The sequence below is a fragment of the Halichoerus grypus genome, chromosome 15 (genome assembly GCF_964656455.1).
Source record: "Halichoerus grypus chromosome 15, mHalGry1.hap1.1, whole genome shotgun sequence".
Taxonomy (NCBI): domain Eukaryota; kingdom Metazoa; phylum Chordata; class Mammalia; order Carnivora; family Phocidae; genus Halichoerus; species Halichoerus grypus.
Window position 1 is genome coordinate 25,652,866 of NC_135726.1, and position 26,683 is coordinate 25,679,548.

General features: G+C 56.3%; 1 protein-coding gene across 5 annotated transcripts in view; it reads right to left on the reverse strand.

Moving 5' to 3' along the window:
• The window catches only part of NDRG4 (NDRG family member 4), a 35,119-nt gene that overhangs the window by 8,166 nt on the left and 270 nt on the right, over positions 1–26,683 (reverse strand). For 2 of the 5 annotated variants that reach the window (XM_036124297.2, XM_036124292.2), the window contains 2 exons: positions 11,004–11,098; positions 6,755–6,799 (listed from right to left, as the gene is read on the reverse strand). In XM_036124297.2, the coding sequence (XP_035980190.1) occupies positions 6,755–6,799; positions 11,004–11,075 (117 nt within the window). In that variant the 5' untranslated portion in view covers positions 11,076–11,098. Of the gene's footprint in view, positions 1–2,558; positions 2,707–6,754; positions 6,800–11,003; positions 11,099–26,230; positions 26,397–26,683 lie in introns of those variants that run through there. The other 3 variants (XM_036124296.2, XM_036124295.2, XM_036124293.2) reach the window with 2 other exon arrangements.

Sequence of the window (26,683 nt, forward strand, 5' to 3'; positions counted from 1 at the left end):
TAGACCCCCACCCCCACCCCAAAGGCCTTCTGCAGTGACCACTCTGGAATCCTCCTGAGTTCACGCCCCTGGTTTTGTGGCCTGGGGCTGCCAGTCCTTCGAGAACAGGCGCTAGATGCTCTAGGAGGAGGCCAATGTGCTCAGGCATCCCTGAGCCTTGGGAAGGTGCCCTGGGGGCTGGTCCCTCTGCAAACTAGTCACTTTTGGCCACTTGATGGACAGACTCCAAGAGGGTCAGTCAGAGCTGAATTAACAGTCTTGCCCTGCACCACAGGGAACACTGTGAGTTGGCTGTGTGAGTGGGAGATGGGGCTAAAGTCAAGGGCAGGACATGACTGACACCCCCCCTCCCCCGCCCAAATGTGTGCCAAGTGCCAAGCATGTTATGCATGCATTTCCCCCACTTTGCTCATGGAGGACACTTAGGTTCAGACAGAACCCAAGTTCCTGCTCCTGACAGAAGAAGGGGGACTCTGGAGGCAGGAGACAGCTTCCTGGGGTCTGGTCTTCTTGGGTCAGGGCTCAGAGGAACACTGTTCAGGCCTGTGTCTCCAGCGGGGACTGACAAGGTGGCATCAACACCACAGCCAAAGGCCACACGCTGGGAGCCACAATTCTGCTGTGAGGCCCTGTTAAGTAAACCCGGTGTCCTCTAAGTGGGCCCAAGGCCACCCCAGCCTCCCCACATCCCAGGCCTGTCCTCCCTCAGGGCCATCAAAACAAGGAACACTTCCTCCTCACTGACGGCTGACCAGCCACTTTCCATGTGTCTTGTTTTCTTCTCACAAGAACCCAAGCTCCAAAGGAGCAAACTGAGGTTGGGAAAGGAGAAATGACTTGCCCAAGGTCAAATCCAGAGAGGGCTAAACAGGCCTTGCCAGGTGCCAGCCTCAGAGGCCAGGGATGTGTCCTGAAGGCTCCACCCCACAGATTTCCAAGCAGGCAGCTCTCCACAGCTGGGGGGGCCATGCGGCATCCTCCACCAGCCCCCACACTACTCTCAGCTCTGGAGGGCAGGGGCTGGGGCGCAGGAGGGGCGCCCATTGCACAAGAGCTGCAATGCGCTTCCCGCGGCGTGAAGGGCGGTTCTCGGTGGGGCTCAGCACCAGCCCCGCCGGGTGCGAGTCAGGGCCCAGGGCGGCAGTCTTCCACCCACACACCTCCACCACCCGTGGCTGTGCGTGAGGGGGGTCTACCCCCTCCTAGCCCTGCTGTGACCGCGGCGTCACCATCAGCAGCCCCTGGGCCGCGGGACTCAGGCACTGCTCCCCGTCCCCCCGCGCCCCCAAAGGCTCCGCTGCCCGCGGCGGGATGGGCTGTTGAGGGCAATGGCCCGGTTGCTGGTCCCGCGCGGCCCAATGACTTGGCTGAACCGCCTCCCCCACCCACCCGGGAGCCCTGACCCGCTCAGCCAGATAGGAGCCGAGTGTCCCCGGCCCTCGGGGTGCAGCACAAGGGGGGCGACCCGACGGCCGCAGGCCAAAGCACTCTGAGCCCCCAGCCCCCAGGACCGAGCGCTCCCATTGGCTCCCGGTGACGTCAGAGCCCCAGCCTCCAGGTGGGCGCCGTCCTGCCGCAGCGAGGGAGGGGGCTCTGACGTCCTCTCTCGGCCGGTCGGTCTCCCCTCGCCCATGACCTTGAGAGTTGGGGCGGGGGGGCGCTCCCAGCTGGGTTTCAGCACGCGGGAGGGGGTGAGGGGCTGGAGGGGGCCGGCTAGTACCATTCATTCCATCAACCACATCAGCAATTCGGCCGACCGGGACTGCACCCGGGGTAGGCGCTGACGTCGCTGCCGGGGTACGGGGTGGCCCGGGGGGTCTGTGCCCCGGCAGGGCAGGCCGGGCGTGGGGGTGGAGGGAACATGTGCCCCTGCTGCTCCCTCTTTGAGGAAGAACAGCACCCCTGGGCACTGCTGCCCGGGCCCGACCCCCCGCAGGATCAGGGCTACAGCGTTGCCCTTCCCCACCCACTAAATAAGACGCTGAGACGCCCTCCTCGTCCCCTCCCCTGCAGGGACCTCAGCCTGAAGGGCGGGTTAGCACGCCGCCCAGACCTCCCCGCCTCAGCCGGACTAGCACTGCAGCTCCCTGGGGACCGCGGCGGGGCTGCAAGCATCTCCTAAGGAAGGAAGCGGCTGTCCTTCCGTTCCCACTCTGGTGCAGCCGCCCAAACGACCAGGACAACCCTCGCGGGGTCAGGAAGGTAGACCGCCCGACACGTGCAGGGAACGGAGCCTCCCCCAGGGCTGAGGTGGTCACAGGCGCGCGGCGACGCCAGCCGGGCACTTGCCAGGCCAAGGGCACACTGTCAGTGGGAGGCCACCCAGGCTTGCAGACAGGTCACGCAGCGCGTTCCACTTTCTGCGGATCTCATCCCTTCCCCGCAGGCCCTGACTAGCGGCTAAGCCCCAGCCGCTGCTGCAGGCCAGGGGCACCAGGGACACAAGGACACAGGGACGCACAAGGTGAGGCGACCGAAAGCAGCTCCGCCACCAGACAGAGGCAGAGGGCTGTCCCTTCCTCCCTGCCCACCTGGCCGCCCCCAGAGCCCTCACTCACCCCATCCCAGCACTCCGGCATCTTGCCCAGCGACAAGGCGATCCGCCTCTAGCAGGCAGGGCAAACAAAGGCCTGAGTCACCAGGGTCCGGGGGGGGGGGGCAGCGCGAGGGGGAGACGGCGGCGCTGTGATGGGGCGCCGCTCCCGGGCCACTTATATGCGGAGCCCGGCGGCCCAGGCCGGCCCCGCCTCCCTGCGGGGTTTCTGCGCAGCCACTCGCTCTCCCCGAGCCCCCGCTTCCAGATTGGCGGGTGGGAGACGAACCTGGCTCTCATTGGCTTCTGAAGTCCCCCCGCCCCCCATCCCCACCCCTCGGCAACACAGCATCCTTGCTGGTCCCCAGGCCCTGCATCCCGGCCGCCCCAGCACACAGGCACACACCCCCGACAGCCGCAGCTGCACGCGGGGCCTGGGAAGCCGAGACAAGAAGCTCCCCATACGGGTGCGCCCTGTGTCAGGTACGCAGGGGCCGCTCACGGACACGCACACCGGCACGCCCCAGACGGGCTCAGCCCTTGACGCCCCTCCCTGGGAAGCGGGGAGGGCCTGAGAGGGCCCGAAGCCCAGCCTCCACCTCAGGAAGGTCTGGATCACTTAACCTTGAAGGGATGGGGGCGTGACTGTCTGGGGCAACCTTCTGTCCTGACCCTGTTCCAGGGACTGCTCCTTCTCCACTCTCCAGGGCCTCCCCTAGGGCAGCCCCCACTCCACCCACAGGCATGCCCGGAGCCTGCCCACGGCGCTAAAATGGGGGCTCTGGTGGCAGGGGGCCGGGGCCGAAGGCAGGGCCAGCGGTACCGGGGGGCACACACACCAGCTGTGCCCTCCCCACCCCCATCCTCCAGCAAGCGCCGGAGGCCACCAAGGCCGAGGGGGAACGGGAGTCAGCCTGCCAGAGCGGACGTGCCCACCTCCCACAGACCCCCCCCCCCCCCCCCGCCCAGCTCTCTGTCCTGGGACCAGCCAGTGTGGGGGGCAGGATGCACGGGCCACCGCAGGCCCCATGCCCTGTCGTCCTGAACAGCAAGGACTTGTGCGGGGAGATGGCTAGAGACCCACAGGCAGAGTAAACTGGGAAGGAGGAGGCAGAGGAGAGGAGAGGAAATAGGTCAGGGAGGGGAGCCCAGGAGGGAGTCCAAGGATTGAGGGAAGCAGGAGCAACTCAGGAGGGTGCTGGGCGCCTGTGTCCCCATTCTGTCTCTCCCAGGAAGGAACACGCCACTCGGGCCCCCCTGTCCCACCAGCCCTGCACACTGGCTGGCAGCCCTGGGGGGAGGGGGTCACCACCCCATCTCTGGGTGCCCAGGGACCTGGTTAACACCTGCCATGTGTGCTATTCCCAGCCATGTCCTCCGCCTGGGGCGCACCGACAACTTGCCCTGCCCCATCTGTGACCTCTGGCTCTGGGGGCCCAGCACTCTGTGCTCCCCTGGGGCAGCCAGGGCGCAGGACGGGGTGTCACCCTGCCCCTCACGGACTGGCCATGCTCCCTGTTGCCCACAGCCACTCTGGTACAGCCCGGCTCCTGCCCTATGCACTTACTCCTCCTACCTGCTCCCCAAAGGGGGCGAGGGCTGTCCTCCCACTCTTCCCGCCATGAACCCCCTGCTCTTCCACGGTCACCATCCAACCTTATGCCCAGTCCAACCTCTGACCTCTGAGGGGCTCTGCCACCCTTGGACCCCGGGGAGAAGCTAACCTGGATACTGCCCACTCCCAGCCACGGCCCCCATTTCTGCTCAGCTCACTGGCTTCAAATCCACAGACCCGAGCTCAAGTCCCTGCTCCCCCACCCACTAGCCTGGTAACCCCGGGTAAGGCTTTGTAATTTCTCTGGGCCTCAGCCTCCTCAACCGTAACACAGGAGTCGGGCCTTCCTGAGAGTTGCTATGAAGACAAGACAGACCTCCGTGACGGAGCTCCAGACCCGACCTCATGGCTGCCGAGGCCCTGACTGGGGAGAAACGGGGCAATCCGTGCGTCTCTCCACACTGTTGGTCCCTTCCCTGGATTGTGGCCAGACGAGGCAGGCTCAGGTCCTGCCGGCCAAATCGTGGGCCCAGTCCCATCTCTGCCACTTCTCTGCTGTGTGACCCTGGGCAAGTCAGTCAACCTCTCTGGGCCTCCACATCAGTAAATGGGAGAACAGCTGTGTCATCGGCGTAGGTAACTGCAAGGGTAACACACAGGCCTCACACCTATGGAAAAGGATGAGAAAACTAAAGCACAGAGAAGTAACTGTCCCTCTCAGCTAGTAAACGCGGAGCTTACCAGCACCTTAGCACGCTGGGCCTGAGGGCACATTATCAAGAGGAACTAATGCTTATTAGCTTATCTGCCACTTGCCAGCCTCTTTCAAATGCCTTCCACGCGTTACCTTATTTTATCCTCTTAACATCCACTTTACAGACGAGGAAAATGAAGCACAGAGAGGTTCTGTCACCTGCCCAACATCACACAGGACCAGGAACCGCACACAGGCCACCTGCCCCTGACTCCATGCTCGGGTGCCCACAGTCACAGGGAGCTCGGGATCTGAGGGCTGGGCCTCGGGCATCGCTCCCAACCCTACAAACACCCGGGGAGGTGCGAGCTCTCTGTCCTCACTGTATAAAGAAGGTAGTGACACTACCCTATAATAAGGTGTGCTGGTGGTCACGTGGCCCACAAGTGGCAGGGACGGGCCCTAGACCCAGGTCTGTCGGGCTCTTGTTTGTGTTGCCTCCCCGACTGGCTGGGTCCACTGAGGCAAGGAATGAAAGGGGAGAAAATCCCTGCCAGGCCTTGGCCCAGATAAGGGTCATGCATCCTCTCAGCTGCTTTTCTAGGGGGGAAAAAAAAAAAAAAAAGGGCAGCAGCCTCTGGGAGGCGTAAGTGGAGGAGAGGGGCAGGTGCCTTGTAACACCTGCTGCCCTTCACCAAAGGGTCCCGCCCCAGCCCTGCGCTAGGCCCGGCCCACCAGCACAGGGGCAAAGGACCCCAGGACTCCCCTCGCCCCTTTCATGCCCCCCAGGTGTGTTCTGGGGGCCTGGCAGTCGGCACCGTTGGTCTGGCGGGTCCCGCCTGGTGTCAGGCAGGGGCTGGCTGCTCTGGGATTTTATTTCTCCAGCCCCTTCCTGGGGCAAAGGGGCCATTTGTCCATATGTTCCTGTCCTCCTTTGAGCTGCGAGGACGAGAAGGCCCCCTTGAGGGGCCCGCGCTGATCCCTAGCTGAGCCTGGGCCATCTCCCGGGCACGTCCCTCCTCTCCCTCCTCCTGGGCTCCCGTTTGTTCCCCAGACCCCGTGGTGTCCTCAGCTCCAGAGCCCTCTGTGTTTGGAACCGGTGCTCCCAGGGGAGCGGGGTACATGCACATGAGCTACTCCAAAGCCTCCTCCGGTCGCCTTGAAGGGACACGTGACCCGGGGCCTGATGCACAGGCCTGGGATCCGGGTCCCCGCCGCAGCCTGCAGGCCACCCCACCTCTCGCATCACCCTGGCATCCAGACCCGGAGGCTGGGGCAGTCATGGGGCTCCGAGACGGAACCAAATCAAATGGAAGGCAGGCCCAGGCGGGGGCATTCCAGCTAGCCAGGAGGAAGGCCCTAGAAGGGTCTGCTTTTGTTCAGCAGCTTTTGATGGCCAGCAAGGCTCTGGAACCCCGCCGAGGTTCCCCACTGTGTCTGCCCTCAGATGTTTTCTGAGGCCCGCATGTAAAGGGCCACGATGGGGCTCAGAGGGAAGAAATGGCTGGTCAAGTGAGCGAACTCACCAGGGCAGAGGAATAAACACAAAGAACAAGTTCGATTTTCACAGGGAACCTGGCATCAAACTAAAGAGGACACGGTTGTCCCGGCGACAGTTTCCATGGAAACGGGAGCTATTTCAGAGCGCCAACCTCACTGGAGATTTTCCTCATTGGAGGAAAGTGCTGATTCAGATGACAGCATCCCAGCTCCATCTTCGCTTCCCCCAGGCCTCACCCCTGCTTCAGTCCCATTCAGGGAAGCAGCGGCATGTCTCCACTGAGCAGGGGGCAGGGAAAGCTGTGCTGAATGGGGCGGCGGGGGGGGGGGGGGTCCTGGAGGCTGCGAGGTGCCTGCACAGAAGGGTCGTGACCCTCCTCTGGGATGAGGCTGGGCAAGGTCAGGGGCCGGGACAAGGTCAGGGGCAGGGGGCTGGCAGTCCCCTACCTTGGGGGGTTGAGCTGAGACCTACCTTCCAGTCTGTGTCCACGGCCAAGAGGAAGGTGTCAGAGTTCTCCTGCGGGAAGGCAAACAGAGGGGCAGCATGGTAGGCCCTGGCTGGCCCAGGGGGCTCCGGGGGGCTCAGCCTGGAGCAGGCTCACTTGCTGTGCTCCCCAATCCATCTTAATATTAACAAAGGCGACCCAGGGCTTCCCAGGCAGCGGGTTAGTTAGGTGCCTGATGGATAAGCCTACAAGTAGTTACTCCTATCAATCTTACCTATTAGTTTAAAATGGGAAGATGTCCATCTTACAGGTGGGAAGGGTGAGGCTTAGAGAGGCTGAGTCCCATGGCTAGAAAGTGGTGGGATCTCTGAAGCCAAATCCTTGCCGTGGGTTACTTTGCCCTGCCGACAGACACGCACGCTCTCTCTCTCTCTCTCTCTCTCTCAAGGTCAGGCCGCTGGGGCACCCCTGCGGTGGAGGCCGGGGAAGGAGGGCAGAGGTAGGCAGGACAACCACCCCACAGTAGGGATGGGGAAGCAGAGACCCACGCAGCGAGGGAGGAACTTGGGGCTTTTCCAAGCTGCACAAAGGCTCTGTCTGGATCTGTTGCTACTCCCGCCTTTCCAGACCTGCCTGCTTTGTGCTCTCCAAGCACAGAGGTCCCCTGCTTTCAGGCTCACTGACACTGAACCATGGGAGTTGCTGGTGCCCATCCTTCCCGCTGGGCTGCAAGTGCCAGGGGGGCGGGACCACGGCTGGCTCTGCTCTCACCATAAAGCCTGGGCTGGAATGGGCTCCCCAAACCCAGACAGATCTGGATGAACGAGTCTGACTTTGCAAATGAGGGGAACTCAGCTCAGAAGCACCCAGTTTGCAAGGCAGCAGCAATGCGGAGTGGAAGAGGGGGGCTAGAACCCCATATGTGTGTCCTCTGCGGGTCTGGTCTAGGGAAGGAAACCTCATGGGGGCAAGAGGGGAGAGGAGATCCTGGGCCTCTGCCTTGCTTTCTAGTGTGTCTGTCTAGAAACCTCTCCTCCCCTCCGCTCGGCTGGGACAAACTGGGCAGGCCATCTAGCTTCAGATTCTCGATGTCCTCGAGGATTAAAGAGAAGCGCGGTGTTAGCTGTCGTTCTGTACCTGACTTTGTATGCTGCACAAGCTCCCTACGGCTCTACGGAACAAATACATGGATAAATGAGACACTCAGATTAGGACCAGGATGTCATCAGAGGACAGCCAAACAAGGGGGGCGCTGCTAATGTACAAGACGGAAGATGACCCCAAATCATGGGAGTTAAAAGGAAAAGAGTGAAAACCAGCAATTTGGATGTTTTACTCTCAAAATAAGGAAAAGTTCAACCACCTGCTTTCTGGCAGTTAGGGCGGTGGGGGCGGGGGAGAGAATGAGACAGCTGTAGAGGGTCTCCCACCCGAAGAGGAAAGCCAGGTTTCCTGCGGCTGGGGCTCTCTCACACACAATGGCTGTCCTCCGGCCTCACCTTCTGGCTCCTCCAGGGCCTGGGGGGGGTTCTCCTTGTGGGGGGGAGAGCGTGGAGGTGGCCAGCCCCTCCTGAACCTCTCAGGGAGGGGATGGGGGTCTCCGGGAAGGGGACGAGGCTGGTTCCTGATGAATCCTCTTACAGAAAGATCGTGCCCGAGCGAGAGGGCAGAGAAAGAGATAGGAGAGATTTTTATACTCGAGACGCTAAGGGTGCAGAGGAGGAAGCAGTTTTGTGAAAAACAAAATCAACACAAAGGATGAGGCAGATATTGGTGGGGTGCACTGTGCGCTCTCAGCGGGCCAGGGGTCCCCGGGAGATGGGAAAGCCTTGGAGGGGCAGGATCCCAAACCAAGAAACAGCAGGAATAATAGAAGCCAATCCAGAGCCCCGGGAGGTCCTGGAAGAAGGGCAGGAACAGTCGGACGCAGAGGCAGATGGGTGGGAGAGAGGGCCCCGTTGGCGGGAGGCCCAGGAGCGGCCTCGGAGGATGGGGGACACGGAGGATGGGGATGCAGGCACGGGCATGGGCAGAAGGAGCAACAATTCCCCATGGAGCCCTGGACACGCCTGGTGTCCAAGTCTTCACAGGCAAGCAAGCCTGAAATGGTGAGCGTGATGGTGGGTGAGCACGTGGAACTATGCGCTCCCCACCGGACTCAAAAAATTTGCATCCAGCAGACCGCAGAAGCTTTAAGAAGTGAGGGGCCAGACACCTTCCTGCACTGCAGCTAGAAAAGGAGACTCGGGGAACGGCCGGGAAAGAGAGAGAGAGCGAGAGAGAGCGAGAATGGCTCTGGAAGGCGAAGAGTGAGGTCATGAGAATCTGCCGCAGCCATGCTGGGCGCTGGGGATGGGGCTGTTAATGCACATGTGACCAGGTCTCGGGCATGGGGTGTGCAGAGCCGAGAGAGGAGAGAAACAGCGGGGGGGGGGGGGGGCTCAGGGCTGAACCGCAGACCCTTCGCAGGGCGGGCACGTCACGGTGGCAAACCCCGGCCCGGGTCCAGGTGGGATGAAGTGGGGCACACCGAATGCCGCAGCCAGAAGGCAGAGCCAGGCTGCTGGCCAGAGGGGCCACGCTCACCAAGTCAGGGTGGGAGGGGCAGTAAGGACTGGGCCAGGCTGGCAGGGAGGGGGCGTGGGGGCATCTCTTGGGGTGCCCCGTGGAGGTGAGTGGTGGGAGAGCCAGGCAAGGTTGCGGGAGGCCAGGGTGCCCTCAGATCTCTGTGCCGCCCACAGACACCTGGAACCTGCACGCAGCACCTCCGGGCAGCCGCTCCCTAACCCCCACGCCTCAGCCCTTGTGGTGGGGTGCAGGAGTCCCCAAGGGCACTGTCTACCCCCTACCAAGCCTCGCAAGGAGGCCAGTCTCTGCTTGCCTCGAAATGGGGGGTGGTTGTGGGGAGGAGGGACTTTTTCAGACAGTTCTGGGAAACTTCCTTCTTCCAAGATGCCTCACAATCCGGGATGACCCAACCCTATTCACTGAGAGCATTCGGGGAGCAAGGCTCGGCTAGGCCCTGGGGAGACCGGGAATGAAACGGACAGCGTCTCTGTCAGGGTGTCAGGATCTGACTCGGTGTCGGAGTAGGCCTCTCTGAGGAGGGGGCACTGGGTCAGAGCCTGGATAAAGCGAGGAAAAGTTTGGAGCTAGGCATCCCGGGGGGCAGCAGCAGCTGGAACATGACTGGCTGGTTCCAGGAAGAGTAGCGGGCCCCTGGGCAGGAGAGGAGGCTGGGGGTGGGGTGCAGCCCTGCTCCTGGGCCTGAGAAGGACTGTGCTTGTAGCTCGACCCAGGTGGCAGCCACGGGCCAGCTTTAAGCAGAAAGGGACATGATGTATTTTAAAAGCCTGTAGAGTAAGGAGGGCACTGGGGAGGCTCCATGACAGGAGATGGGGGGCCTTGGAACAGTTTTCACCAGCCGCCCCCTGACCATTCCTGGGGGCCCCCACATGCTCAGGTCTTGTCCGTTAACCCAAGGTTCTGACTTGAAGATAAGGGGCAGGACCGCCAGCCTGGTGTGGCTGGGCCCCTGGAGCCCCAGCCGGCCACTCTGTCCCAACACAAGACACTCAGCTCCTGGCTGGAAGCTGAGAGGGCATGGCAGACACCAGTGTGCCGAAGTTTCGGGGACTGGGCTCCTGGCTTCCCCACCTGTAAAATGAGGGGTGGGCGGCACAACCAGCAGAGACCCGGGGTCCCGACACTCAAGGATTCTCCGAGCAGTGGACCCATTGCTTTTCCTTGCAGGGAGGGAAAGGGAGGCTGCGCCAGGCATCACCACCACAAGAAAATGTGGGGTAGAAACAACTCTGGAATCTAACCCTCGGTGCCCGGGAGGGAATCCTCCGGGACAAAACAGTCCCACTGCTCCTGATGGCACTGTGGGTCATGCCTGCCCTCTGCCCTCAGACGCTTGTGAGGAAAGACAGAGAAGGCGGCGGATGAGGAAAGGCCCTGCCACTGCCCAGTGGGTACCATCTTGGGGCTCCAGGGCCTCCCAGAACCATGAGTAGCTCTGCGACCTTGGCCAAGCGACTTAACTTTCTGCGCCTGTTTTCTCCTCACTGAAATGGGAATAACTCTCCTAAAGAGCCTCCAACCTCGAAGACAGCCAAAGCCACAGCGCGGTGGGCTGGGTCTCAGGGTGGCGGGAGGCCTCCCGGCGCCGCTCCCCACGGAGGGTCGGCGAGGCTGGAGGGAAGGCACGCGGTTTCCTTCTTGGCCACGAGGTGGCGCCCTCCGCCCCGGGACCGCGAAGGGGCGACTCACCAGCTCGGCGGCCTCCTGGCCCCGGAGCAGGGGCTTCTCCTCCGGGAATCGCAGCTCCTGCAGCCCGGCCATGGTCACGTCGTGGAGCAGGAGACCTAGGGAGGGAGGGGGGACGAGAGTTGGGCCCTGCTGCTGAATCTCCCCAGGGGAGGACGACAGCACAAGCCCAGGCCGGGCAGGGGCACACGGGACCACACCCACCACTCCATCCCCCCAACCGCGTCCCTAAGTGCAGCCCCAGCGCTGGGCTTCGCAGGGGCAGCGAGGCTTCATCTGCAAGATCCACCTGTTTAGCTCAGAGGAGGTCATTATATTATTTGCTCTCAAAAGTTAAAACGTGTTTAGAAAGAAAAAAGAGAAAAAGCACCACAGGATGATTCTTAAAACAATTTCAAGGAAAGCTCTGCATGCATTGAGATGCAGAAGGATGAGTGTGGGGAAGCCAAATGCAGGTGCAGAAGCAGACAGAAGCCCCCGGTGGTTGGAAGTGGACAGTGGGGTCCTGGAGGGCACAGGGAGGAACAGAACCAAGGGCTGTCCTGGGGCCTCGGAGGAAAAGCGTGGCTGGGGATGGTCCTGGGAGTGGGGCAAGGAGAGTGCACAGTGATGCTGAAGGAGGGGGTGCTGGTCTAAACCAGCCAGCAGCAGGGACGGATGACCTGAGGTCAACCCACAGCCACCAGACGCCAGGGCCCAGGCCCTAACGGCTGGGTGTCCCTGGGAGACTCTGAGCCTTCAGTCTGAACCTCAGGAAAGGGTTATAGGTGCACATGTGTGTATGCACACACGCCTGGGTGTGTCTATTTGGAGGAGCCCGTGGTGGGGGCGGGGGAGGCAGAGACAATCTGTGGAGCCCGGCGCTGCCATCCGCGCTTGGATTTAATGACGGCATAGATTAGAAGGCACCAAGAGAAAAACTAGCCAAGGAGGTGACCTGGAAATCCGTAAAAGGATTAAAACTGACCAACGAATGCACGAGAAAATATTAAAGCTCACGAGAAGTCAAAAAAATTCAAATTAAAACAAGGTATGTATATATATATTTTGCCCATGGACTTGGCAGTGCTGGTCAGGATGCACGGAAGGCCGCACTTCTCTCGTCCTGCCTGCGGGTGCATAAACGGCTGTGCCTTTCTGGAGGGCAGTTTTGCAGAATGAATTACAGTGATTTAAAAGGTTCAACGTCTTGGACTCAGCAATCCTCTCTCTGGAAGAGGATTTCTTCCTCTCGAAGAGGGAACCAGAGAGGGCACCTCACGATTTATCTGTAAGAATGCTCACCGCAGTGCCTTCTCTAATAATAATAATAAACTAGAAAAAGCTAAATGTCCATGAAGAAGGCACCAGACAAACTGTGGGTCAATCACTTGTGAATGATTATGTAATAACATGGGGGAAATGCTTGTGTCCTAATACATGGAAGAAGTTATAAAACATACAGGATCATCGGGATTACAAAATAGGAAGAGCCCCCACAGACAAGCCTGGAAGGATGAACATCATAAAGTTTACAGGCATCCTTCCTGGGTGGAGGACTGAAAACAGGGGTCCACAATCTGAAATGTAGAAAAACCAGCATTTTTTAGAGACCCTGTGAAGATCACGATCAGTTCCTTTTTGCAAGCATTTCACGGATCATGAAGTACTTCCTTGCGCTATTTAACTTCACCCTCGAGGGAGGCGAGATGAGGAAACCAAGAGGTTCTGGGGCATGCCCAGATGGGGCCGCGCCTGGAAATGGGGTCTTTGGATCCCTACTTTGGTCCAGTGCTCATTCCTTAGCACCAAAGCCGCCTGCCCTCGAAGGTTGGATTCCTAGCCTTCCTCCCATTTGCTCATCCTCCCTCAATTCTATTTTCGTCTTCTCAAGGGGGAAGCCCTCGGACTTTCCCTTCTGCCCCGAAAGGCTGACAATCCCAACAGCTGGTTGGTCAGAAGGCACAGCCCAGCCCATCCCGCCCCTGCCCGTCCCTTCTCCCTGTGGAAGGCCCAGTGACAGCAGAGTTGGTCAGTGAGCGCCTGGGACCCAAGAGCACAGGGTCTCCGATGGAGTCTATTTCTGTGGCCGACTCTCAGGACACCAGGGTGCGGCTCCAGACGTTCCCTGGGCTTCCTTCCCTCCTGTTAGAAGCAGGAAGCATCAGTCCTCCAGAATATTAGGAAGATGGTGCCTCCAGATTACATGGGGGTCCCCACCTGAGTCTAGTTTGGGGTTTAGATGGGCTGAGGTTGGGCTGGGAGCTGCCGGTCACCCAGGCCCCATGGACAGCTAACGGCGAGCTGCAGAGCCCCCTTGGGAGAGCCTCATCCCCGGCACGAGGAGGCCAGGCAGGGAGGTCCCTGCCCACTCAGGCCCCCAGGTCCCCGCACCTCCATGTGGTGCTGGAGCGCGCTCTTCCCAGTGGTTTCCGGGGAAACCAGCTAACACAGTGTGGATGGGCTGTATTTTTAGAAAGGCATCCTCTCCCCTCCCCCCTTTCTCTTCCATCCTTTCTGATGCGTGCACACTCATCCATCCCCCCGCGTGGGGAGCTGAACGAAGGGCCCCCACCTTGGAAAACTCTTCTCCCATTAGGACTTTTTTTAGCTGCCAGTTTCCCTGAATAACCAACTCGATTAAGCACTTTGGCAGCACTGGGGTGTCCCTCCCCTCACCCAGGCCTGTTATGAAACCATCCTCCCCAAGGATAGTGCTATTGAAAGGGCTGAGAGTGGGCAGTGTAGGGACAGATGGCCCGTGATCGAGGGGGCGGTGGGGAAGGGGGCTGGAGAGAAACCCTGTAATCCCGGGAGCTAGAAATGTCGCAACCCAAGGAAAACACAAGGCCGCCCAGGGCCCACCAGGTGGTGATGTGGGGCTGCAGAACAGAGACATTCCCACAGGGCGCTGGCATAGAAGGTTCTTCCAAAGAAAGTTATGGTTTAAAAAAAAAAAAAAAGCAGCTAGATGCTAAGTTAAAGGAAAATGAGATTTCTTATGAAATCAACACATCGTACACCTTAAATGTACATAATGTTAAATAGCGATTCTATCTCAGTAAAGCTGGGGGGTGGGGGAGAGATTCCTATCAACCTCCTGCAAGGAAGCCACAGCTCAGGTGGGGGGGGGGGCGTGACCCCAGGGGTCTGGGAAGCAACAGTGATGGCTCCTCTCACCCCACCCTTTTTTCTCCCCTCTGATCCCTGCTTCCCTAAAGGCAACCTAGTGAGTTAGATCCAAACAAGCCTGGCATTATTCCAGCCCTCCACTTTCTCGGTGCTTAGGCATGGAGTCCTTGGAACCCTGGCCAGTATTTCTTCTGTCATTCACTGCCTAGCCTTATTTTGGGCAAATCACTGAAAGGATGCTTATCTGCAAAATGGGACCCTGAGCATTCCTCTGCCTACCTCAGAAGTGCATCAGAGATAATGGATGGAAAAATGCTTTTTCAATGGAAGATTTTGGTACCCATTTGGGTGAGACAAAAAGAATTTAACATAGGTGATTAGGGGCTTCCTTTACCTCCTCTGCAGACTTCAGGCAACTCTTTTCCTGCTCGAGGAGGGATCCCTACCTATTGGCAGGGAGACTACACTGATTTTTGCAATAGAGGGAAACACGGCCTGTTTACATGACAGAGACCTGTCACAGTACAGAGGAGATCTGGGAGTGGGGACAGGGGCTCCTGAGCAGCGCGAATACGGGTAATTCTTTAAGAGTAGTTGCGTTTTTTTAAATTACTTTTGGTTCCTGGTTTGTGCTTCTTCAAATAGGATTCTATGCTGAGGGCTGGGCCCTGTAAACCCTCAGATGAGTTCGGGCTAAAAGTATAAGTGATTGGGGCACCTGGGTAGCTCAGTCGGTTAAGCGTCTGATTCTTGATCTTGGCTCAGGTCATGATCTCAGGGTTGTGAGATCAAGCCCCACCTCGGGCATGGAGCCTGCTTAAGATTCTCTCTCTCCCTCTGTCCCTCCCCACATATATATATAAAGCAACTGCTGAGTGGAAACACTGCTCAGACAGTGGAGGAGGATGTTTGGAAATATACTGTGGGGAGCTTTGTTGTCTCAGCAACTGGAGACCCCTACCAGTGGTTAGTGCCCAGGAGCCCGTGCGGGGACAGGGTTGCACGATGAAGAATAGCTCTCCAGCCCAGAACACCCATCACTGTCCCTCCAAGCCACACAGGGACCGAAGCCGAAGACAGGCAAGACAGAAAGAGAGTGAGGTTAGTATACATGGGAGAAAGCACACAGGTGAACCAGACCTTGTGGGGCAGGAAGAAACTGGACTGTAAGAGAAGAGGGACAGAAGAGAGGCCTGGGACAGCACCTTCCTTCAGCATCCCCGTTTCACGGATGAGGAGAAAAGGCAGGCACAAGGTGGGAGTGACTAGTGCAGGTCCCCTGTGGCTCACCCAGGAGGGGAACCCACAGCCCGTGCTCTTAAAGCCCCACTCCGGGTATATTCCGCCTCCCTTGGTAGATGCCCGACAGGAGGGTGCAGGGGATAGATGGCACTTTTTGCTGGTCTAGGCTTCTAGGTCTTCTCTCTAGTTATGGCCCCCTGATTTATGCCCAGCCTGAACTAGACCAGTTCTCCTGTTTTCTCCTTGATTTGGGCCTATGAATTTCCATTGCCCCCCAATCACTGCCTCCCTGACAACACACACACTCATCCTTCCAGCACATTCTGCTGGGCTTAAGGCAGCCATATGGATGCTGACACTCATAGCTGAGGGTCCCAGCTGAGCCGGGGGGGCACATTCTACCCACAGGAAGCAGGCGCCTTCACTCCTACCACTCCCTCCACCCGGAATGCCTTTCCCCATCACATTCCTTACATGACACCAAAACCAATCATTAATCTTTTCTGCTGGTACTTGATACGTTTTTGTTGAATGAGATGAATGACTGATTCTTCACTTTAGACTCAAAGTATTGAAACCATTCAGTGTTGGTGAGGTTGTGGGGAAACAGCACAGAGTTTTATATACCCTGAGGCTGGATTTATATACTCTTGGTTGGATTGCAGAGGGCTCAACTTTATTGGGAGCGGAACTTGGTAGTTTATAAAAATGCAAGTATCTGTCAACTCTGCAAGTCTGTCTTTAGGTATTTATCCCAATCACAGGATACACTATGAGGCAGTGGGTGCAAGGATGCACTGTTTGGAATAGTAAAAAAAAAAAAAAAAAAAAAAAAAAAAAGTGGAAACGACCTAAATGAATGTCAGGAGAATGGGACATCTATACCCGGAGCACCATAAGCTATTTAAAATATGAGGTATTTCCGTATTTCCATTGAAATAGGGAAAGCATTCTAAAATACGCAGTTAAGGGGCGCCTGGGTGGCTCAGTTGGTTGAGTGACTGCCTTCGGCTCAGGTCATGATCTCAGGGTCCTGGGATCGAGCCCCAAGGGGGCTCCCTGCTCAGTGGAGAGCCTGCTTCTCCCTCCCCCTCTGCCCCTTCTCCCCACTTGTGCTCTCATTCTCTTTACCTCAAATAAATAAATAAATAAGATCTAAAAAAAAAAAGTCCTAATATGATTGAGGGGAGCTGAACAGTGCTTGTCTCTAGGGAAGGATATGGTTTGGAAGGGTAGAGAGGAGATTTTTATTCTACACAGCGGATTTTATCATATCTAAGATACCACTGAATGTAACTCACACTAACATTTTATGTACCGACAGAAGAGAAAAAAGCACTGTCAATTAAGACATAACCCATCCCCCCTTTTAACTTTTTATCTTGAAAGAATTTCACCTTTCTAGAGAAACTGAAGAAAAAACAAAGCACAGAAATTCCCCCCACACCCCTCACCCAGCTTCCCCTAATGTTACCATGCTACAAGACCGTAACACTAGAAGAAACAATAAAACACTGATACGAGGTTGTGAAGTCATCTACAGACCTTATATGAATTTCATCAGTTTTCCCAATTATGTCCCAATCCAGGATCCATGTTGCATATAGTTGTCATGGAGTCGGAGTCAGTTCTTCAGTCTTTCATGATGTTGACACTTCTGAGAACTACTGATCGGTTACATCTGCAGAATGCCCCTCAGTTTGGGTCTGTCTGTTGTTTCCCTAGGCTCAGACCGAGGTTATGCACGTTTGGCCAGAACAGAACAGACACCAGGTGCCCTTTTCCCTGCATTCCATTAGTAAGTAGGTGACGTCAGTCTGTTTTACTGCTGCGGACGCTGACCTTGATCGCCTGATTCAGGTAGTATCTGCAGGTTTCTCTAGTGTAAAGTTACTATTTTCTCTTTGTACTTAATCAGTATCTTGTGGGAAGATACTTTGAGACTACGCGGCCTCCTGTTTCTCATCATACTTTCCCCCATTGATTGTAGCAACCACGGGCGATTCCTGCCTATGGTTTTACTGTCGTGTTTTCTTAACGACACTTTTCTATCATTCCTTCTACACTTATTAATTGGAGTTCTCCTATTAGAAAAAGCCTACATTTACTTATTTATTCAATTACTTGTTTACATCAGTATGGACTCCTGGATAGTTATTCTATTCCATGGGTTATAATACATTGTTATCATTATTTCATTGTTTAAACTGCGTCAGGTTGGGCCATGGCGGGGTTCCTCCGAGTTGGGCTCTTTTACTACACACCCATTACTTTTTGAGTAGTTTCTAATTTCCTAGTCCCTTATGATGTTTGAAACTCATTTCGTATTTTCTCTGCCTGAATCCTGGAATCAACCACTTCTCCAGAGAGCCCAGTCTCCTTGTATTGCAGGATGCTGTTTAGAAACCAAGATTTGGGCACTAGGGATGCTCATTGCAGCTGGGATGCCATTGTTCTAGGCGGTCTCAACAGGCAGAGTTAGGATATGTATGTAAGTATACTAACACACACTTCTATATCCATCTGAGTGCGTGTGCATAAATCTGAAATTTATACTGATACCTTTAATTCCAATTCAACACCACAGTTTTGTTTTGTTTTTTTAAGAAATTTTTAATTTTGGGGGCACCTGGGTGGCTCAGGCATTGGGCATCTGCCTTCAGCTCAGGTCATGATCTCAGGGTCCTGGGACTGAGCCCCGCATCGGGCTCCCTGCTCCACAGGAAACCTGCTTCTCCCTCTCCCACTCCCCCTTCTTGTGTTCTCTCTCTGTGTCCTCTCTCTGTCAAATAAATAAATAAAATCTTTAAAAAAAATCTTTTTAATTTTAATTTTTTTTAAAGTAGGTTCCACACCCAACATGGGGTTTGAACTCATGACCCTGAGACTTTTTTTTTTTTTTTTTAAGAGACGGGGAGAGAGGTGGGGAAGGGCAGAGGGAGAGAGGGAATCTTCAGCAGGCTCCATGGCCGGCATGGAGCCTGACGCAGGGCTTGATCTCAGGAACCTGAGTCATGACCTGAGCCAAAATCAAATCGGATGCTTAACAGTCACCCAGGTGCCCCTAGACCCAGATTTTTAAAAGCATCTATCACTCTTGTAAATTAAAAAGGAACTGAAATAAATTCTTTAAGGTCTTCTTAAAACTTCTCTACATTCAGGGTCCGACGCCCCTGAATCGCTCTGTCTCCAAGTTGGTGCTTTTCCCTGCAGTCCCCGCTCCTCTGCCCTCAGCATCTGACATCCGGGCTCCGCTGTCACCTCCAGGATCTCCATCCCCGCCGAGAGCCCCGAGGTGCGCCAGGCAGCAAGGACCGCCGCTAAGCCCACCTCACCAGCACAGACTGCATTTTAGACGTTCAAGTATGAAAAAGATACGCATCTCAGAGGTGACATACAGAGCTCTTTCATAAAATTTCTTTCCACTGAGGCTCAGCACCAGTGTGGAAGCTCTGGTTTTTGTCCACAACATGGCTCCAGGGATTACACACAGACATGATAAACCTCCAACCCCAGACCAGGACCAAGGAGAGATGGAACTAGAATCCCACTAACATAGTCCACGTGGGCAGCTGCTGTAGGAAACCAGTAAGAGCCCCACTGTGGCAGAGACTAATTGTCCACCAGTATCTGTTCTCCCCTTCTTCCTTAAGAAGAGATCCCTACACTTTCCTTTTTTTTTTTTAAACTTGGTATTCATTCATTCATTCATCTAAAGTATGCTCTACACCCATCCTGGGGCTTGAACTCATGACCCTGACATCAAGAGTTGCATGCTCTACTGACTGAGCCAGGAGCCCCTACATCCCTACATTTTAGATGGGCAGGCGGATCATGGGAATAAAACTTATTTATGACCACATGACAACAGTCTGCCAATAAGATGTAAATGGAAGCATGTGATTTAAAGGGAGGAGACATGCCATTCTTCAGTCCATCTTTCTTCCTGCTGGCTGGAATATAGATGTGATGGTGGGAGCTTCAACAGCCATTTTGGACCCTGGGGAAGGATACTAAGGAGTCTGGGTACCTGAGAATCATGAAGCCATGATTCCGGATGGAGATATTGAAGATATTCAGATGCTATTTACAAAAGAGGGAAATACACTTTTATCTTGTTTAATCTATTGTTATCTTGGGTTTTCTGTCCCATTCTGTTGAAACTATTTAATGTGGGGCATTTTTCTTGGAGGCCCACCCTAACCTGCTGAAGGAGCAGAAAGCAAAGGGAAAGGAAAGGGTTTGCCCAAGGGAAACCAGGGGAATGCTAGGGCTCAACCAGAACTTGCAGCTTCCTCTCTCCTGTGGGCAGCATAATCCGTGAAGCAGTCCTCCCTGTTTGCTCTTCAGCAAGTGAGCCAGCCCCTTCTCTCCCACCCCTCACAGGCTCACAGCAACTGTGCTGATATGGGTAAACATGACCTACCTTAATTAGCTAAAAAGCCCGGGTTTTTTTTGGCCACAGATTCTCAAGCTTCTTTAACACCGGTGCTTGAATTCAGCTGTGTATCTGCCTCATTTGGCAAGTTTCCCAGAAACAAAGATACACTCGTCCTGGATCTTCATGCAAGATTTAAAGAGGTAAGCTAAGGCAACAAGCCTCATCCAGCTCAGGGGTCTGCAATATGGTCTGAATTAAAGACAGAGTAAGAAGCTTTCTTACTGGGCATTTTTCCACCGGAAGCCCCGATCCCTCTGCATTGCCGTCATGCATTAGTGTTTTCAGGAACAGCATTCTCCTAGCAGAGGAGGACTCACTCCACGCGACTCCCAGAGTCTTCCTGCCTCAGACGCAATGTCTCCAGAAGGGGCCGTGTGGGGACCCAGCACCCAGGTCCCTCCTACTCATAATGGCACCTGGTTTCCGTTTGGGAGACATCCCCCCTGCTCTATTCCCAATCCATATGCTCTGGGCGGGGAGAACCACAGCTGCAGGCACGGCCACGTCTAGGGAGACGACAGGCCAGAAACAGTCCCCTTGGGAGGCTGGGGTGCCCCCATCACATCTGCTGAAGACAGGGTGCATCGCCAGGCCCGCAGCACCTGCCCTGCCACGTCTCTCCCAAAAGGTGAACTGAGAAAGCACTTAGGTCCTCAAAGGTATTTGTTCTGGGGCTTAAGATGTACGATCGCTCTGGCTGGAGTGTGCATTTCATCTGTGGTCTGGAGTTTCGAGCACTCGAGGATGACTGCCACGAGAGCTCTCTGTCACCACGCAGGGACCAGGTTCGTGGCAAGGCTCACGCGATGCTCTTCTGCTTACAGAACAGCATCGCGCCGCTCTCGCAGCTCACCCTCCCGGCTGCACCCGGCTCAGCCCGAGCTCGCACGGCCAGGGCTGATCACACCAGCCTTCCCGACCCCAGCCCCATGGTTTGCCTACCACCCTGTGCCGTCAGAGCCTCCGCAGAGGCCCCGAGTCCGCTCTGCACACACCCCGGACCCGGCTTCCCGGGGCTGCTCTAGCCGGTCACCACCACCTCGGTGGCTTCAAACAACACCTATCTATTGTCTTATCGTTCCGGAGGTCAGAACTCCAAACTCCGCGGAAATCAAGGCTGTGGGCAGGACCATTCTTCCCCTGGACGTTCTAGGGGAGAATCTATTTTCCTGCCTTTTCCAGCTTCTAGAGCCCTGTTCCTTGCGTTGCTTGACTGACGGCCCACCCTCCACCTTCAAGGCCAGCGGCGAGCAAGGGAAGAATGTTGCTGCCGGCGGCCGTCCGGTCACCTTCTTCCGTGCCCTGTGGTCGAATCTCCCTCTGCCTCGCCCTCGTCAGGCTACCTGTGGTTGCATTTAGGGTCCACCTGGCTAATCCAGGAGAATGACCCCATCTCAGGTGCCTTAACTTAATCACACCTGCAAAGTCTCTTGTCCTATAAGGTAACATTCATAGGATCTAGGGGTTAGGATCTGAGCATCTTCGGGGGCTGTTACTCAGCCTAGCACCGTCATGGTCTCGCAGTCCTTACGTGTTCACTGTGCCCCCGGTTGCTTCCTCCTCCCTACACTTACGGAAAACCGACTTCAATATCCAGCTTGAAGGACTGCTCCGCCCTCCAGTTTTCCAAGAACACACCCCCTCCATAGCACTGGGCTTCAGCTCTTCCTCAGAGTTCCCACGGGGTTGATTTCATCAGAATCCCCGCACTTAGCACTTTCCCCTCTGCATTTGTTCATTTTTAGTTTTTAAAAATAGAATTTGAGTTTCATGTAACACACATTCACTGAGAAAAGTCAGACACAGAAGAGCGAAAAGAAGTAAAAAGCACATATAATCCCTACTCGCCAGAAGAAACCACCGTTAACGTTTTTACTTACGCTCTTTCATCATTTTTCGCTGTTGATCAACATGCTGAAAAAGGATTTTTCTAAAAACAAAAAAACCACACTGTTTTGAAACATATTTTTGGACTGTGGGGCCAGATATCCTGGTTCAAATTCCAGCTAACCACTTTCTATCTGTGTGACCTTCAGAAAGTTACCTAACCTCTCTGTGCCTCAGTGGCCTTATCTATAAAAAGAACAAAATAAGAGCGTATCCCTCATAGGGTTGTTAGGATGATGAGTTAATATATAAAAAGCGCTCTGGGCTATGCCTGGCACATGGCAAATGCCATCCCAGTTGTTGTTGTTGTTGTTGTTGTTGTTAGATATGTAAGGGAACATCTGTTCAGGCGGCCAAATCACCTTTGGTAGCATAATCTGCAGCTGCTGGGGTTCCCTGGTATGACAGCGCTTGCATTCATTTAACCTCCTCTGCTGTTGGGCATTTACATTGTTCCAGTTTTTTTTCTTCTTTTTCTATAAACAACTACGGGATAAACATCTTTGAACAAACACCTCTGCACACATCTTTATTTGTTCCTAAAAATTCAACTGAGTCAGATCACACATATTTTTAAACTTCGGATACATCATTGCCAACGTGCCCTTCATAAAAGTTGCAGCGGTTTACCCTGCGCTCGTCTCCACACACCCCCCCACCCTCACTGGGGCCCTGGGCCGACTCTGAAGTCTCTCCCTCCTGCAGACTAGCCTCCTTCCCCGTCTGCCTGTCCCTGGCACCCACATTGCAGCCCCCCCGGAGAAGCAGTGAAGTTTGCTGAAACGGATGAACTGGAGATGAGGTTTGGGGATCCTATTTTCAGCCTCCTGGGATAAATCTATGCTTCTCATTTTCCCCCACATGTAAAATGTGGGTCAACACACCTGCCAAGAATCAAACACTATTTAAAGGTAGTCTATGAAATTGTGTGGGACTACATATTCCATGCATCCAAATGACAGAACAGGCAAAAGTTTAGCTTGTTAATCGCACATCGAGTGATTAAATTTTGGGTATTTTTAAACCATTTCCAGCACCCAATATCAAGGCTCCCAAGGGACCATACCAGAGCCCCAAATCTGCCACGTTAGAGCTCTCTCTGGACTCCAAACCACCTTGGGGGCATATTGAGTAACAATGCACACAAGCCGTCACCTTCCTGTGTGCGAGCAGACTGATGTCCCACTTCCCCACACCACACTAAGAAAGAAAAAAGGGCCCAGCTACAAGGGCACCAAGAGTCTGCCCTCTAAGGACGGTAGCAAGCTTGTGTGCGGGCACGGCAGCGTACCGGGCTCCTTCTCACAGTGCTCAGTGAAGGAGGGCCCTTATACCCATTTTGCTGATCAGGAGAATGAGGCTCAGAAAAATTAAGAATTTTCTGAGGAGCTGAGAAAAAGAGAGGAGACCCTGACATTACATCCTCTGGTCACCAAATTCCTGCCCTCCCTACACTTCAAGACACGGAGGGCGTCTGGAGAATGGTGGCCACCATGTGCATCAGTCACCCGCGAGACTTCCAAGAACGGCCCCTACCACCCACCACTTCTCTCTGCAACAAAAAGACCTGCTCAGACTGGGCACGACAACTTATGGACATCCTCCCAGCGCCACGGGTGAGGGGCACCTGGCTTTCCGCACCTGATGTCAGAGCTGTGATGTCACTCCAGATGCTGTGCCCCAGTTCGTCCCACGTGGCAGGAACCTGAGGTCTCAGCAGAGTCCCCCCAGGGCACATCTCAGGGAGATCTGGGTTGTGTGGAGAAGCCAGAGAAGGAACTGGAACATTCCAGAAGAAGAGACCCTAGGACACTGAGGAGCAGCTCAGGGACATCAGCCCCCCAACTGCCATTTGCTGACCGCCTGCCGGACACTGCACTCAACATTCATGCACGCTCTCACAGCTCGCTGAAGAACACAACCAGCTAGGCGCCATGACGGTCCCATTTTACAGATGGGAAAAGTGTAGAGCAGCTCAAAGACTGGCCCGAAGCCAGGGAGTCTGAACACACAGGGATGACTCAGGGCTCAGGACTCAGGTCTGAAGCTGAGCTCCACCTCTTTCCAGCTGTATGGAGAAGGGACTGACCTAACCGGGAAAATGGGCATGATAACAAACAGGGAGAATGTGAAAACTATCAACAGCTGGAGAAATAGGAATTCAGCAAACAGGTTTAATGAAACAATTCCCTAATGCTGACATGGGGGGCAGGGCGTTAAGGTCTCTAAGAAATTATCCTGGAGATGCATGGGATGGGCGGGCTATGTGCGCCTGGGCTCAGTCGACAATCACGGAGCAGTTGCTGTATGCCACCACAATCAACGGGGCACCATGCTGGCCTTGACCTGCTCAACATCCAACGGCAGAGAGGGCTCAACATCTCACAGGTGCCTGTGAACCAGGATAAGGTGGGGTAGGGACAGATCCAAACTTCCTAGCGGCCCACCAGCCAGGGGATGGGGGGTTCTCCATTACAGGAACAGCCAGGATCAAGGAACCAAAAGGAAGATGAAGCCCAAGAGGTGCCCACCAGGGCCAGGCCCCTCACCTGTGCTACCTCAGCGAGCCTCAGGCCGACTCTCAGAGGCAGGGGTCAACAGTTCCATCTCTAAGATGAGAAAACTGAAGTCAGAGAGGCTAAGCAAGCTGTCTGAAATCACACAGCTGGCCAGCAATGGGGCTGGGATTTGAACCCTTGTCTGTGGGACAAAGAAGAGGACAGGAAGGAGTTGCGGGGGGGGGGGGGTATGGCCGCAAAGACCACAAAGACAGAGACTGAAGGGATACAACTGGCTCCCAAGGTCTGATGAGAGGTGCAAGGGGGGCCTGCGACCCACAACAGTGCCTGAGGGGATCCTGTTCCAGCTGGCTGGCCAGGGTGGGGTGGGGGGGTGGGGCTTAAAGAGTCTGCCAGAACCGGGCGAGCCTGGCTGATGAGGAGGGGCCCTAACCCCAGTACTCAGGGGATAACCGCACACTGCGCTGGGGACCCCAAAGCTGGATGCCCACTGCAGCCCCCACATATGCCTCCCGAGAGCATTCTTCCTCCAGGCCCTTTCTGGGGCCAAAGAGGAGAAGGGGAGGATCCAGAAGTTCTGCCTTCCATGTAGGGCTCTAAACACCCATGGGCTTGTAAAAACTTCCCTCAAGGGCATAAACAAGTGTAGCGGCCTGTGCCGTTCCCTTTGAAGTCCTGTGGGCGGGCCTGCCTCAAGTGCTCTACAAGGAACAGCTGGCCAGGGACGGGAGGGTGGGCCAGCCCCTCCCCCCCGCCCCGTCCCAGCTAAGGGGGTTCAGATGTGGCCCCGCGGAGCACCTGGGCAGATTTTCCTGCTCTTCCCTTGTTTGTGAGCCTGTCACGAGCCGCAGGTGAGTTAGCTCTCACAGCCTGAAACCCCAGCAGACCTTGTTCCTCCCTGCTCAGGGCCCTCCAGCCGCCGCATCACTCCCAGAGCCTATGTATCAGCGGGTCCCTCCATCCGCAGCCTGGAATGCCACCTCCCTCTCCAGTAATAGAAATTCTGTCTTTTAGGGTCCAGTTCAAACACAGCCCTGCGCTCAAATCTCTCTGCTCCCCTCCAGCACCCTGACTCCGACTCCAACCTGTTTCCTGAGTGCACCCCACACTGCTGCCCCCTTCCCTGTAACAGGGTTCCCGCGTTCCCTTCTCTCGCACCAGACGGTTTCGGTCCTGGAGGTTAAGAACCAAAGCCTTCCAGGTGCCAGAGGACAGGTACAGGACTCCGCGTTTCCACCCAGTGCACACTGATTGAGCACGTCCCCCGTCCAGGCCCTGGGACCGGGGGGCCGGCGGTCCAGGATGTTTCCCTTGCTAGCCCCCTTCCTCCTGCCTGAGTCTCTCCACGACCTCATGCCTGAGAGAGGGGCTCCCTGATGCCAGCTCCCCTGTCCCTGCTCTCTTTCCCGCCTCCACTTCTGGGCATACCCAGTGTCCTCTGTTGACCTCCAGCCACAGCAACCTGGAGGTGGTCTCCAGCGGGGCCCCAAGGCTGAGGGTCCCCGTCAGCTGGGTCCCATCTGGTTTCCCACTTCCCAGACCACTTGGCCTCTACTCCCAGAAAGAAACTTCTCTTGCCAGGGAGAGGCGCTCAGATTGTCGCGGGGAGCAGGAACTAAGAGGCCTTTAGCGGGGGTCCTGGTGGGAGCCCGGAGAGCTCCTCTATAGGGGACACTGATTGGAGGGCAGGGGCTCTGAGCTCCCTTTCGGTGACCTGACTAGAGCTCGGCTAGTCGGAGACCCCAAGGGGCCGCTCCCCTGGCGCGCGCTCCCGCCTGCGGGACGCCGGCCCGGTGGACTGGCGCAGCGCCAGGCGGAGCACAGCCCCACGTCCTCTCCCGCGGCCGGGCTCCGCACCGGAACAGACAACGCACAAGCTCGGAATCCGCCGGCATGCGCACCCCGTCCTCCGGCTCGAACCCGAGCCGCCCCAAAGCCCGGCTGGCGCGCGGGGCTCCCGCTCCAACTCGGAAAGTAGCGGGCGGCGAGGGCCGCGCCCCGGGGCGGCCGCGGGGCAGGGCCGGCGGTACCTGTCAGCAGTTCGATCTTGTGTCCCAGCACCTTCATTTCCGCGCTGCGGCGTCGGGGAGCGCGCTCGGCCCGGCCGGGAGAGGAGCGCGGGAGGCGAGGAGCGAAGCGGCAGGAGAGCCAGGAGCCAGGCAGGCGGAGCTGCCGGGAGCCAGGAACGCTCTCGCCGCCCCCCTCGCCGCGCTCCCCCCGCTTCCAAAACGGGTTAAAAAAATCCACCAATTGCACGACCGCGCACCCCTAAAAGGCGCGCGCCGCCACCTGGTCGGGGTGAACTCCGAGAGGCGGAGGGAGGGCGCGGGGTGGGTGCGGGTGACACTCCCGGCGGCGGGAGGGGGGCCCCCCGGCGCCTGTCGCCCTAACAAAGAAGCCGTGCTATCCGCGCCTCCCCCCACCACGACACCCGGGGGTCCCCGAGTCTGGCTGGGAAGGAGGGAGGGGGCGCCGCCCTCGTA